At 44.1% G+C, this 14,788-nt stretch overlaps 1 protein-coding gene across 1 annotated transcript in view; it reads left to right on the forward strand.

Annotated features, from left to right (window-relative positions):
• KCTD19 (potassium channel tetramerization domain containing 19) overlaps positions 1–14,788 on the forward strand; it is a 955,229-nt gene that overhangs the window by 361,416 nt on the left and 579,025 nt on the right. Inside the window, 2 exon segments of the mRNA XM_044079536.1 lie at positions 1,276–1,280; positions 8,069–8,102. Coding sequence (XP_043935471.1) covers positions 1,276–1,280; positions 8,069–8,102 — 39 coding nt within the window.

Raw genomic sequence — 14,788 nt, forward strand, 5'->3', positions numbered from 1 at the left:
AGCCAGTTGTCACCCCACTAGGTGACAGAGGAGTTTATTCCTTGTTTATTTAGCTCTTGTACTATGCCTAAGTGGGGAATTGTGTCACAAGCTTTGGCCAGGTCAAGATATGTGAATATGTCAAACCATTTCTTTGGTGACCTTTTCAAAAAAAAGTCCACTAAGCTAAATAAGCATGATTTGCCCTTGACAAATCCAAACTGAGACAGGTCCAATATTTGGTAGTTTCCTATGTCCTTATTAATTAGCTTCATAATAAGTCTTTCCATGGCTGTGCATAAGAGGCTCCAGCTTCACTCTCCTCTTCCCACCAATATTCTCAGATAAAATACCCACATCTACCCCTCAAAAAATATCTCCCCAGAAAAAAATTCACAAGGCATTATCTAATGCCAAGAATACTACATGTATGGAGCCAGATAACATACTGGGCTGCCTGCTGGCTATTCTGGAACTTATTGTCAGACCCTCTATTCAACATTATCCACAAAACAGGCTTTGTTCCAGGTGAATGGAGGACAGCAACAGTCATTCCCTTGCACATAGGCAGGGGCTATAATTGACCTGGGTAATTACAGACCCATACGCCTGACCAGCCTCATCTGTAAGGCTATGGAAATTATCATTTATAGAGCTAATAAACAGGGATATAGGTAATCTACAGACTCTCAACCCAATCCAGTCTGGATTCTTCAAGGGCAAGATCTTCCTGCTTAGCCTGGTTGATGTCTTCAAAAAAGTCACTAAGGCAATGGATGAGGGCAGATCAGAGCACACTGCCTTTCTGGACCTTGCAAAGGCATTCTGTACCACCACACACTTAGGCATCATAGACAAACTCACAAAACTGTCCCAGTTAAATGTTAATCTTTGTGTAACTTATTGATAAGAAATTGGCTCAGAAACAGAACACAAGAAGGCATAGTACCTTCTCCAAAAGACCTGCCACTAGTGAAGTGCCCCAGGGGTTTAGTCCTTGGGCCACTTCCTTTGGTACTTACTTCTCAGAGGTAAAACCTAATGTGAAAGGATTGTAGCTGATCAAGTTTGCAGATTTGCAGAGTTGATGCCATCACAAATGCCCCTGAGGACATCAGGATCCTTTAGGAGGGTCTGTTGCAAATAGTCAATGCCAAAACCTTGGTATGAAACTTATTGCCAGGAAATGTATAATTGTATTCTTTGGCAAGCACAACTTCCTTTGTAACTATTGCACTGAACTCCGATAAAATTGATCCTGTAGTTAGAGATCTGGGAACTGATGCTGACAATGAGTTGTCGTTTGATCACCACTTATCTACTATTCTAACAAAGTCCTTTTTCATCACACACCTTATATCTAAGTGTATAGCGGTCAGATCCAGGGACATAATACTTCCTCTGTACTCGGCACTCATTAAACCAGCTACTGAGTATAATGCCCTTATCAGTACGTACCTGTAGAAACACTTGTTAGAGCGGCAATGACTACAATGCTCCCTATCTAAAAAATCAAAGGCCTAATTCTTAAAAACTATGCAGACCTTCTCAAAGCCTTGTTTGTCTTCTCAGTATCATGCAGGCTACAGGGTGTCTGAGTGGCAACATCTGCCTCTCATATACAGCTCTACAAGACCCTGTTCTGTCAGATCTGTTACACATTCAGAAGTCCAGTGGTATCAGAAATACCAAGTCAGAGGAACTTATGTTCTTTTTCAAGATTAACAGAACATGCTGGAAGGATAGGTATATATCATGAAGAATACTTCTATGGAATCATTTTCTCTTGCTCGATTTAAATGTATCTTGGAGAAATGGATGGGTAACTGCACATTTTCGCATGGTTTAGCAGCAATGGCCATCATGTATAGGGGAACATGTAATTACACCAACATATATTTGTTCAGCCCATCATTGAAGATTAATATTGAAAATATAGTCTTATAATTGCTGTGGGACTATAGAGCTAGGCTTCTAAATATCCTCACATAGTAAGCATTTATGAACCTGTGCTTCTCCTTTGAATTTGAACTTCATAATGGCAAAGCACACTTTATCTCCATTTCTACCAAATGGCATAAGAAAAGTAAAATGGTTCTTACAGTATATGTTTTTCTTTTCTCCCCAAAAAGGAAAGGATAATTTGCACTCACCTGTAATAAGCAGATATTATTTTAACAGCTGTCCCACTGTATTAAGCATTTTCTGTACATAGTGAGTGCTTATTATTTCTGCCTTAGATATGAAAACTCCTTGATTCTAATCTCATCCTTTGTCTTTTTGTTTTGTGTGTTTTTTTTAAATATTTCTAATATTTATTAGTATCAATATAGTCTTTAGTTGTTCAGCAATTTTACCTGATTTTCTTATTTTATTTATATATTTTTATTTATTTATTTATTTATTTATTTTTACAGAGAATAAAATCTTAAGTAAAAAAAATATAATTGACCTGTCATCTGGAGAAGAGTATGTTGTATGTTTGAAGGGTTATGACTGAGATATGCATAAAAGATTTGCAGGTTGCAGTCAGAAACACATTGCTGTTTTCAGTATTTTAATTGCAGTGCATGTAAATTGAGAAAAGCTACAAAAGTATCTGTACATCCTTTTATCAGAAAGTTGTGTAAGAAATTAAGGTATAGTGTCTCATGAGTCAAGTGATTTATGTGGCTATGTGTGAAGGGGTTACCTATTACAAAATCTAAGTTACGGAACTTCAAATACCATATGGTCGACACCGTATGATTGAATTTCCATAACTTCGAAATTAAAAAAAGAAAAAAGAAAAGAAAGAAAACATAGCCTGACAGGTTATTTAAGTAGCAGGGGTGTAGGGGGTGCAGGGGGGCTTGCCCCCCTGTCTACACCCTTTACTTTTTCATTTTTTTTTTATGTTTATTTTGAGAAGTTCGAATTTTCAATTGTTCGATCATTAAAATGTAGTTATTCGAGCAAATGAAAATTCGATGTTCCAGTAGGAACCCATGTGAAGGCAGGTGGTTATTTTATATAAGCAAGACAACACGAAAGAGTTAGGTATAGAGTTTTGAAACATGTCTGATATGAAAAGGGGTGAGTGAACAGCAAATTTAGTGAGAACTTTTAAATTTTAAGTATTACAGATTATTTATTCAGCTTTGGCATCATGTAAAAATGTAGCCATTTTTTTAACTTTGTTAACATAATTGAATTGTTGCGTGCTAGCAAGTTACTTGACATGAATCAGCACATTCCTGAGGACATCTGTCTTTATTCTTATAAATTTATTTACAGATGTACTCCATGAGTATAAGGCAGTATCTGTATGCTTATGTATGTGTTTGTGTGTATTCATATCCATGTATGTGTATGTGTGCGTACACACACATACACAGACACACACACACACACACACACAAGTGTATATATATATGTGTGTGTATATATATATATATATATATATATATATATATATGTATACACACATACACATATTATATATATATGTGTGTGGGGGGTTCAAAATCATTTCTGTTGAACTGCTGAATTTGTTGCCCCCCTTTCCAAAAACATTTTGGTAATTTTTTTGTTCTTCAGCTAAACATTCCATCCCTGTAAGTTGATTTGAATGTTAGTCGACATTTTAAGTTATAAACTATGTATGTGTTAGCATACATATAACTGGGTGCTCATTGACAGAATGAGTGACAGTGAAATGTGATGCTATATTCCCTTCAACATCAATGTTTTAATATTTTGGAACAGTGAAATACTGAATGCATGTGGGTAAGGCACTATTCAGAAAAATGATGAATGCATGGTAGGATTTGGGTGATTGAATCAAAAAAGAAGCTGTTTCTTTTTGCAACTTTTTTTCTTGTTATTCTTTCATTATGTTGACCTTTGAAATGCTGGCATTGTTCACTTGAATGGCAATGCTTTTGCATTTTGATACATTAGGATATATACATGGGGGGATATAGATAGATATGTAATATTTGTTTTTGCAGAGTTAAGATTTTGTATTCACCTGTCTGAATGAATTATCTTATCATAGCATTTACATTCTTGGCAGCATGCTACAAGCAAATCTGTTTCTATTAGTGTTTATTGGAGTTTTTCAGCCTTTCTGTAGTCATTCCTCTTTAGGAGGCTTTACTCCAAGAGTGTCACATACATATTACATATTTTACATAATCAGGCAGATTCAATAAATCCTACATGGTCCACTAAGATAGTGGGCACGCACATGGTAGTGCACTGTTTTGTATTCAGTAAGCAGCTTTACACACTGTGTAGAGCCTCTCAACTACTGTAAACACTGTGGCATGCTAATTACAACAAAGCAGCTGAATTGCATGCTAATAAACCGGTACAAGATGGAGGAGCTATTCGACAAGCTATAAAGCAACCATGTAGAATCAGTGCAGGTTTTCTCTGTGAATTCTAAAACCTATTGGAGTACAGGCATGGAAAGGGGTCTACACAGAAAGAATGTTAGGGGCTGCTGTTGCTTTAATTCATGCATATGTGCAGCAGGCTGAAGTCTATGCTGCTGTTGCTGCTAATAGACCATGGCCAAGAAGGAAAAGAGTTTTTGGACCCCTATTAACTTATCACAGTCTGCATGAGGTGGAAATTGTAGAATGCTACAGGGTAGAGACACACTGCAGGAACTCTGCAACCTTTGTTGAACTCATCTCAGACCCAGGGCAAACTAAGGGGAACCAATACCAGTGGAGTGGTATGTGGAGCACTTAGACTTTTAGCTACAGGAACCTTTCAGAGGCCCACAGGGGACATACTTGGGGTGTCACAGGCATCAGCATCCAGGATCCTCCATCAATTTGTGAATGCTATGCTCCAGCATGCCAGTGACCACATATATTTTCCCCATACTCCTGAGGACAGGGCCACAAATATGCAAGAGTTTTACCTTGTAACACACTACCCTGAAGTACTGGGTCCCATAGATTGTACACATGTAGAAATCAAGGCACCACCCGGGGAACAGGGAAGGGTCTACATAAATAAAAAGAGCTTCCATTCCATTAACTGCCACATCCCCACTTAAGCAGAAAGGCACCATGTCACCTTAATGCTTCCAGAATTATTTCATTCTCAAGATCACTGAAGGAGGGGGGTGGTTTGCAGGAGTTGTGACACCTGGATGCCATAATCCTAGGTGACATAAAATGCTAAAGAAGGATAATATGCATAAGTAGCACATAAATAAAAGTTCTCCTTATATATAACACATAAACGATATTACAAAAACACAGTAGGACTCAAAATAGCCCAAAAATTCTGTATTAGTTTATTTATTTTTTTCTTGTGGACTCAAAATCCGGTAGTTTCTAGTGGTTTTTTGTCTCATTGTTCACATAAAAGATAGTATTTCACTATTTCTCACTGAAGAAACATAAAATAGAAAAGATATTCAAATATAAAAAAGGAATTATGTCGTTGTAACATATTACAATCACACACAAGGTGGGGTTGGATTCAAAACAATGAGAATAATAATGACAGATTTTGTTTGTGCCAACACATAAATGGAACTTGGCTCCCCCACCCCCAAAACAACAGGCAAATGACACATTTTGCTAACAAACCATCAGTAACCTGCTAAAACTGCTATCAAATAAACTATCCCTAAAACATGTGAACACATTTACTGCAGAACATTCAATTTTCATGCAATTGCCAGTCACATCTACCTGGGCCAGCACTCCCCTAAATATGTCTAGGGCCATCCTAGAAGGCTAACACCCCTGTGTCAGTGACAATGTAGGATATTTACATTTCATGGAAATAACAATAGAAGAGTGTAAAGAGAAAAACAGTTGTAACATTAGCACTTGTGATGATAGCTAATAAGTCTGTGCATCTGAGAAAGTAAACTGCCCTGACAAACAAGCTATCAGTACACATCTAAGAAATGCATACAGATAAAAGAAGCATTGGTTAATGCACATTTGGCAGATTTTTCGTAGTGACATTTCAGCATATCTATCGGTATATAGCTGAAAATGCAAGCATACCTTATCAAGATCAGTATTCTTCTGTGCAAATAAATCCCAAAGTAAATATCTTCTTCTGTGTTATCCACATAAACAAGTATCCTAACCTTCAGGTTCCCATTTTATAGTGTAGTTTCACAGCTGTGAGCACAGTGGAGATACATATGAGGTGTAAACTCATTAGAATTGATGAAACCCAAATACTTGGCTCCATGTAGTTGTTGGAAATATAGTGCAGACTCTCACTCAGTGTTGTTGCTAATGGATTGCAAAAGTGAATGATTAGGGGTAGGGAGGAGGAAAACACAACAGTTCATACTCCCATACTTCCAGTGAATGTGTCATCAAGGTTAGACTTACAAAGTATAGAACTAATTGTATCAAGGTTTTAAATATAAGTAAGCAGCACACTTTTCACAGTTTCTGTTCAGGAATGTCCAACCTCCCCTTCATTTCTTGACAAATGTATATAACTGACATTTAATGTCCTCACACATTTTAAGGCAAATTATGCAGAATGCCTTACAGACTGCATGTCTCAGATTACTGTTCAGAAAAGACAAGAAGGCTCAGTAGCAGAGCTGATATAGTAAGGTTGATTATTTGGCTGTGTTTAATTCTACAACCATCTGTATATACCAAGCTGATATAAGTATACTTTTTGCACTTGATCTGTTTCAGTGATAGTTAACAAAACTGTATTGCATTTATTTATTTATTTGCTTCATTGTTTATTGCTGGCCTCTGTCTGCATTCTGTTTGTTTTGTTCTAAGCCAGCTAGTTTCACAGTGGGGGTTGCTCTGCATTCTGAGGAGTCAGCCCCCCCCGAAGTGTTAGCTACTGGTTAACATGTCTGTGTTTATCTGATTCTCTGAGGGACTATTTTCTCTGTTGTACTTTTGGTATAAAGACTTACAATTTTGTGAAATTGTGCTCAGTGGCTGAGCTGATATAACAGAGCTGATTACCTGGCTGTGTTTGATTCTGCAACCATCTGGATATACTAAGCTGATATAAGTATACTTCTTTGCACTTGATCTGTTTCAGTGATGGTTAGCAAAACTGTACTTCATTTATTTACTTGCTTCACTATGGATTTTTGGCCTCTGTCTGCATTTTGTTTGTTTTTCTCACCCTCCCACCCAAGTGTTGTATTCTTAAACTTGGTGGCTTTGGAAATGCCTGCCCCTGCTGTAAATTTGATTTTGGTCACTCCACCCATTCCCATCTCATTTGCTCATTCAACTGAGAACAGTGAGATCATTTGGGAAGGACTACCCCCTTGTTTCTTTGATTTTGGACACTCCTCCCAGTCCAATCTCATCAGCTCAGTCTACTGTATACAGAGAGAGCATTTGGGAAGGCCAACCCCCTTAGTTTCTTAATCTTGAACTATCTTTTGTTTCCTCCCTCTCTACTAAAAAAATAATAAATTTACACTTTATTCAGGTGCTTTTATTATAATTGTGTTCTTCCTACTTTATTACTTTATTTTGCTTTGCTGCGTGCTCTTAAGTGTTCAAGTGCTTTTATTCTGCTGCATTTATTACTGCTTGTTAGTCACCTGATTAAACTTATCTGTTAATCTGAAGTAGGCAGACTTCATTCGTCTGCAACCTGTGGGGTATCGGATCCGACCTCGGATCCGAGCCGGCAATTCAAAAGCTTAGGCTCCGAGCTCCTAGCTCCTCCCTCTTACCCATAACCCCTTGCCAAGCCCTGACTGACCTCAGATTTTGTTTGCCGCTTTTCAAGTAGCTATGGAATTCCAGAGCTCCTGGCATTGGTGAAGATAAGAAACAATTTTTTGACAGAAAAAGTTTTAAAAATCTTTATTTTTGTGGTTGATATAGTGTTGAGTGTGTTTAGGCTTTCCTCTCTCTTTTAGTTAATTTTCTCGGGTTTTGCGTAGTTTGTGTGTTTTGTGTTAGGCCTTAGGGTTGTGATGTCTGAAGCCCATAAGGCTGTTTTCTCGAAATGTACCGAGTGTGGCCATAAGCTGTCCCCAGCGGATGGCCACACTCTTGGTCATGCTTGGGGTTGAACACCTGTCATCTGGTTGTACCATTTGTGCAGGGTTCAGCCCCCGGGCTTTGAGGGAGCGGAGGTCGAAGCTGGTGCTGGCGGGTCTTTTACCTCCAGATACCGCTTCGGCCTCTGCCCCTTCCACTCAGCAACCTGTTGCTGTGGGTTCTCCCCTCCGGCTGGGACTCAACCTCCCTCTAAGTTGCCGGAGGAAGGAATCCTCTAGGGAGAGAGAAGAAGGAGAGGCACAGGAGAGGCACCACAAGCGAAGAGCGAAACTTCCAGTTCGGCTCCTCCATCTAAGCGGGCCTCCCCTGTGCCTTCTAGCTTTCCTCCTCCTCGGCTCCACTCCCTCGGTTCTCTTCTGGACCCGAGGAGGAGGAGGCTAGCCCTTCTAGGAGGTCTCGGCGGCTCTCTAGGTCCGCCGGTGGCCTCCACCAGGTCAACATTTTCAATGAGTGAAGCTGATATGGACGGATGATGAGGAAATTCATCCAGGCCCAAATGCAAATGGGAGTGCTCCTAGCCCCCATCCGGGAGGGCTTGACCCCTTTTTCCCCTTGGCTCCTTCTCCGACCCATACCACGGGTTCGGAGCTGTCGGCGCCGGGCAGATTTGGATCCGGGGGTGGGTCGGATCCGATGGGTCGGCGCACCTCGGATCCGTCCCATCCCTTGAGTGCTTGGTGCCGGACCCGACCTCTCGGAGCCGAGGGCCGAGCCTCGGATCCGAGGGAGCTGGTGTGTCTTTGGCTCCGTCCAGGTCGGAGCACACCGGTCTCTCGGATCCGACGGTTTCGGCTCCGACTCCGATCCGTGCGTCGGATCCGAGTGGGGGTCGGCTCTCGGGGCTTAGAGAAGCTGGCTCCCCCTCGGCGTTCGACGTAGTGGAAAGGGCACTGTTGAGGACATCCAGACCCCCGGTCCCTGCCACGGCTCCATCCCGCACTCCATTGCAGTTGGGCCAGGCCCCCACCAGCCGGTCCCAGGAACAGCCCGCCTCGATGTCCCAAGTGGTTCCCTTGGAACATCCAACTGCTGAAGAGTACTCCTCGGACAGCCCCCCCGATGAAGTACCTCGGAAGCGTAAGTGCAAAAGGAGGCACATGGACTCCCCTGAGTCCGTCACTGAAGACACAGACTTGGATGAAGGGGAAGGCTCCCCTAGGTCACCCCCTGAGGACGTCTCATTTGGAGACATCATGGAGATGTTAAGGATCAGGGGGGGGTGGTCTGCCCCCAAGGCTTCTTCGGACGAGTCTGTGTTCTTGGAGGCATTCGAGGCGGCCCTTCTACCTCTTGGGTGTCCCCTCCTGCTGACCCCTGGTGGATCTTATTTCCATCAGGGCGTGGAAGGATCCGGACACCATTGAGCCTATCCCTAAGCGCCCGGACCGCATTCTTTCCCCTCCGTCGGACCGCACCCACTGGAGTAAGGGTCCCCCAGTAGATGCCATGATGATGGCTGCAGCCACGAAGAGGGAATTGGCCCAGGAGAGTCCCTCCATGCATCCTCCGGGCAAGGAGTCCCTTCGATGGATCGCATTGGGAAGCGAGTTTTTAGTTCAGCAACCTTCTCCTTGAGAGCGCTGAACTACATGGCACATGTCATTAGGATGCAGCGGGATCTGATTAAAGAATACGCTGCATTTCCCCCGGAGTCCATCTCGAGTGAGGATAAACAGGTTTACTCCACCCGAATGGCCACTCTCAGATCAGTTTCCAATACATCTATGCGGCTGCTTTCTCATGCTACTGAGGGAGCTGCTAGAGCCAGCGGAGCAGGCCTAGTCATGAGGCAACAGGCCTGGCTCCGCCATTGTGATTTTGCAGAGCCCTTCAAGTCGACCTTCGCGAATGCCCCCTTCGATGGTTCTGCCTTGTTTGGCAAGACTGTTCGCGAGACATTAGTCCAGAGCGAAAAGGACAGGAAGACGCTGTCTGCTGTCGGAGTCCGCTTCTCAGCTCCCCAGAGGTCCTTCTCTAAGAACCAAAAGGGACAGAAGAAGATGTGGTTCCGGAAGTCGCAGCAGTCCCAACCTGCTCCGGATAACCAGTCCTTCCGTGGCAGAGGAGGACGGGGAGGTCGTCATGCTAGAGGCAGGGGGGCTCCTGGCAACTTTGGGTCCAGAGAACCTTTCTCTGATAGACCCACGCAGCAGCCCTGAAGGGTTGCCCGGCTGTCCGTCTCTGGAGGCAGTCGGGGGGCGGTTTTCGAGGCACCTGACTTCTTGGGAGTCCATAACAACAGACAGTTGGGTGCTTCGTGTCATATCCAGAATATATTCAATTCCCCTATTCAAGGTTCCCAAATCTCGCAGCCTCCCAGATGTTCCACCCGACCAAAGGGAGGCGGCAGCTGTCGAAATCGAACAGCTGCTAGAAAAAAGAGCTATCCAGCGCGTCCCCCGAGATCAAACCGGATTAGGGTTTTACTCCAGGTTCTTTTTGGTGCCAAAGAAGACGGGGGACTTAAGACCAATCTTAGACCTTTCCCAGCTGAACCTGTCAGTAACCAAGCAAAAGTTCTGGATGGTCACCCTGCAATCTATACTTCCCCTCTTGAGGGAGAATGACTGGATGTGCTCCATAGACCTCAAGGACGCGTACTACCACATTCGGATGGACAGACGATCCAGGAGGTTTCTTCGCTTCCGGCTGGGAGCCAGTCATTATCAGTTCAGGGTCCTCCCCTTTGGTCTCACCTCAGCCCCCAGGGTGTTTACCAAGGTGCTAGCGGTGGTAGCGGCCCACCTGAGGCTCCAGGGATTACAGGTCTTTCCGTACCTGGACGACTGGCTCCTGACGGCTTCATCAAGGCATCTTCTGTGCTCAGCCAGGGATTACTTTCTTCAACTAGCACCAAGGCTGGGCATCACGATCAACTGGGAGAAATCTTTACTGAACCCCACACAAGTTATAGATTTCATAGGAGGAAGACTAAACACCAGATCAATGCGAGCCTTCCTCACCCCAGACCGTATTGCCAGCCTGAAGTGTCATGTGACAGTGATCCTGCAACCATCTCCAACTGCAGCTTCGGTCCTGAGGGCCCTAGGTTCTATGGCGGCAGCTATTCCGCTTCTCATTCATGCCCGTTTACGCATGCGGGTTCTTCATTGGACCCTTCAGGTTCAGTGGTCCCCTCTTTGTTCTTCTCTAAACGCTCCGATTGCGGTCAGCAGAGCGTGCAGGGACTCCCTTCTTTGGTGGCTTCTTTCACCGGAGCCCCTGGCAGGGAGACCTTTTTGCGCTGCATTTCCCCGAGCCACAGTGACCACGGACGCTTCTTGCCTCGGGTGGGGGGGGGCATTCTGCGGGAAAGATTGTCCAAGGCACGTGGAATCCCACAGAGACGTCATTGCATATAAATGTCCTGGAAATGGGGGCGGTGCTCCTAGCGTTGCAAGCACTTCACCACGTTCTTCCTTCAGGGACTATTGCGATTCAGTCAGACAACATGTCGGTAGTCTGCTATATCAACAAACAGGGAGGAACCAGGTCTTACCCCCTTTGTCGAGAGGCCATGAGAGTCTGGGAATGGGCAATTTCCACCAAACGCTTTCTGGTAGCAACGCACATTCCGGGAAAGTCCAACATCCTTGCGGACAAGCTCAGTCGCACCATCCTTTCTCCACACAAGTGGTCTCTCAATCCTCAAGTAGCGAAGAAGATTTTTGCCGTTTGGGGGCAACCCTGTTGCGATCTTTTTGCCTCTCCCTCAAACGCCAAATGCGACAATTTCTTCGCTCTGCTTCCCCCACCAGGGGAGTTCCCGAGAGATGCTCTGATGCATGCTTGGCCTCCCGGTCTCCTTTATGCCTACCCTCCACTTCCTCTGATGCAGAGGCTTCTGCAGAAAGCCAACAGTTTGGGGAGCAGAATGATTCTCATTGCCCGTTCTGGCCTCGACAACCTTGGTTCCCCTTCGTATGGTCTCACAAAATCAATCCACCCTGGATTCTGGATCCAATTTCGGATCTCATCTCCCACCCTCTGGGAATGTCAGTTCCCAATCTGCGGACCCTGAAGTTGACAGCTTGGCTGCTCCAGTTCCATCCTTAATTAGGACTCCCGGTATCTCATCACCGGTCAAGGCCATTTTAGTAGCAGCTCATAAACCTTCCACCAGGCAGGTTTATCGGAGTAAATGGAAGAGATTCTCTATATGGGCAGTACAGAGAACTTTGGATCCTTTCTCGGCACCTATGTCAGCAGTGCTGGATTTTCTAACAGACCTCTTTCATCAAGGGGCTAGTTCTTCCACGATTAAGGTACAATTGGCAGCTATCTCGCATTATCACATTGGTCATGACACAGCTCCCCGCGAAATTATGCAAAACATTTCTCAAAGGAGTTTTTTTTGTTGAGGCCTCCAGTCAAGGAGGTTGTACCACCCTGGGACTTGTCTTTAGTTCTGCAAGCCCTTACTGCTCCTCCCTTCGAGCCTGCAGCTTCTACTGATTTAAAGTACCTTTCCTGGAAGACTGCCTTCCTGGTAGCTATCACTTCAGCCAGAAGAGTGTCTGAGCTTCAGGCTCTATCGTCAAGCCGCCTTACCTTTCTTTCTTCCCTGATAGGGTGTGCCTCAGGACCAATCCTTCTTTTCTTCCGAAGGTCTCTTCTGAATCCAATATTAACCAGTCAATCAATTTACCTGTGTTTTTCCCAAGTACTCAAACAAAGGAGAATACAAATTGCATTCCTTGGATGTTCATAGACAATTACGTTTTATATTAACAGAACAGCTGGTCACAGGAAATCAGATCAGCTGTTCGTCTCCTTTGCTAAATTTGCTCTGGGTAAAGCAGTATCTAAAGTCACACTATCTAAGTGGATTGCTAATTGTATTCTGCAGGCATATGACACTTCAGGTAGACCTGCTCCTCAGAGGGTTACGGCTCATTCTACTAGGGCAGTTTCCACGTCAGCCACCTTTAAGTCCCGTGTATCATTGGATGATATCTGCGCGGCAGCTACTTGGGCCTCGCCTCATACTTTTATTTCTCATTACAAGGTGGATGTTGTTTCTAGAGGAAGAGCATCCTTTGGCTCAGCGGTGCTCCGAAACATCCTTCCATGACGGCCGCCCAAGATTCAGGTAGCTAGGGACTCTGTCCCACAGGTAGCAGACGAATGAAGTCTGCCTACTTCAGATTTAGAAGTTATGTACTCACCATAACGTTCCATCTGAGTAGGTGACTTCATTCGGATGCAACCATCCCCCCCTCCATCCCCCTGACCTTTATAGAGCGAGTATTTATGCTGTTTTAGTGTACTGTTATCAGTATTTTGAGGCAAACTCAATCTGAGGTCAGTCAGGGCTTGGCAAGGGGTTATGGGTAAGAGGGAGGAGCTAGGAGCTCGGAGCCTAAGCTTTTGAATTGCCGGCTCGGATCCGAGGTCGGATCCGATACCCCACAGGTTGCATCCGAATGAAGTCACCTACTCAGATGGAACGTTATGGTGAGTACATAACTTCTAATTCTAATCATTGTAGTTTGATTTTTGCACTTGGGCTTCAAGCCAGTTACTTTACATTTAAGAAGTTTTTTGTGGTCTGCACTGGTATGGAAAAACCTTATCAAAACCCTCTCTCCATAAGTCTGCCCAAGCATTTGGAACACTATGCTTGGAGAATTCCCATCAGTTTCTCCTGCCATCCTGGTTGAAATGGGCATACTGAGACAGTATAGCAACTGCCTCATGTTTACTGACAGCCCGCTTCTCCTAGCACATAGTTCTTCTACTTGTGAGAAATGTATCTACATCAGTAACCTGGAATTCATGCTCTCTCATGCCACAGTCAGTACTCCTGACAAAGAAAAGATTCCCAGCACAAACACCACAACACTCACATCAGATAGCCAAGCACAACACACACACACCTATTCAGGGGTCCTCAATAAAAATGTTACCTAAACAGCAGAGACCTCCAAAACACACTCACAAACATTACACACACAACACCAAATACATCACACACAGCAGACAACACTCCGTTGTCTCACAAACACAACCCATAAGGCATAACAATAAACCAACACAGCCCACAACACATAACAATAAACCAAACATACTAGTCATTGGCGATTCAATTGTGAGAAACACCAATGTCACTTTCACCAAGCTTAACAAGGAGAAGGTCACGGTCAGTTATCTCTCTGGTGCCAGAATCAAACACATCATGCACGTACTTAAGTTCTCCACAACAAGTACAAGTATGACTCTGTCATTGTCCATGTTGATGTGAATGCCTTGAGATGTACCTCCCTGAACTATATGAAGAGAGACATGATTGAGCTCTCAGACTATGTGTCCCAGGCAAGTATGACCCTAACCCTAAGCAGCATCCTACCTTCACCAAGAATGATACAGCAATACCAACAAAAAATAATTGACTTCAACAATTGGCTTAGTTTCTGATGTCATTCCAAGGGGATTCAGTATCTGTCTGCCTGTGATGACATGGTTGACAGGCCTCATTGCTTTGCCAGGGATGGCCTCCACCTGTCACCCCTGGGATTCCAGATGCTGTATCTTGCCTCCCCCATCGTGCCTTTTTAGGCAATGTCCCAAAAACAACTCTTCCAACATAACAGATCTGCAAAAAGCAAATTGAAGGTCATGCTGTTTAATGCTAGGAGCCTTAACCTGAAAATGCAAGGCTGTCCTCGTACTAGAAGATGCTTACGTCTGTGAGGTCACAAACACTTGGTTCAGGGCTGTGGATAGCACCCCTGCCTTACCAGGATATACCCCATTCCACACATTCTGAA

Source organism: Protopterus annectens, chromosome 8.part0, assembly GCF_019279795.1.
Source record: "Protopterus annectens isolate FY-2018-M chromosome 8.part0, PAN1.0, whole genome shotgun sequence".
NCBI lineage: Eukaryota > Metazoa > Chordata > Ceratodontiformes > Protopteridae > Protopterus > Protopterus annectens.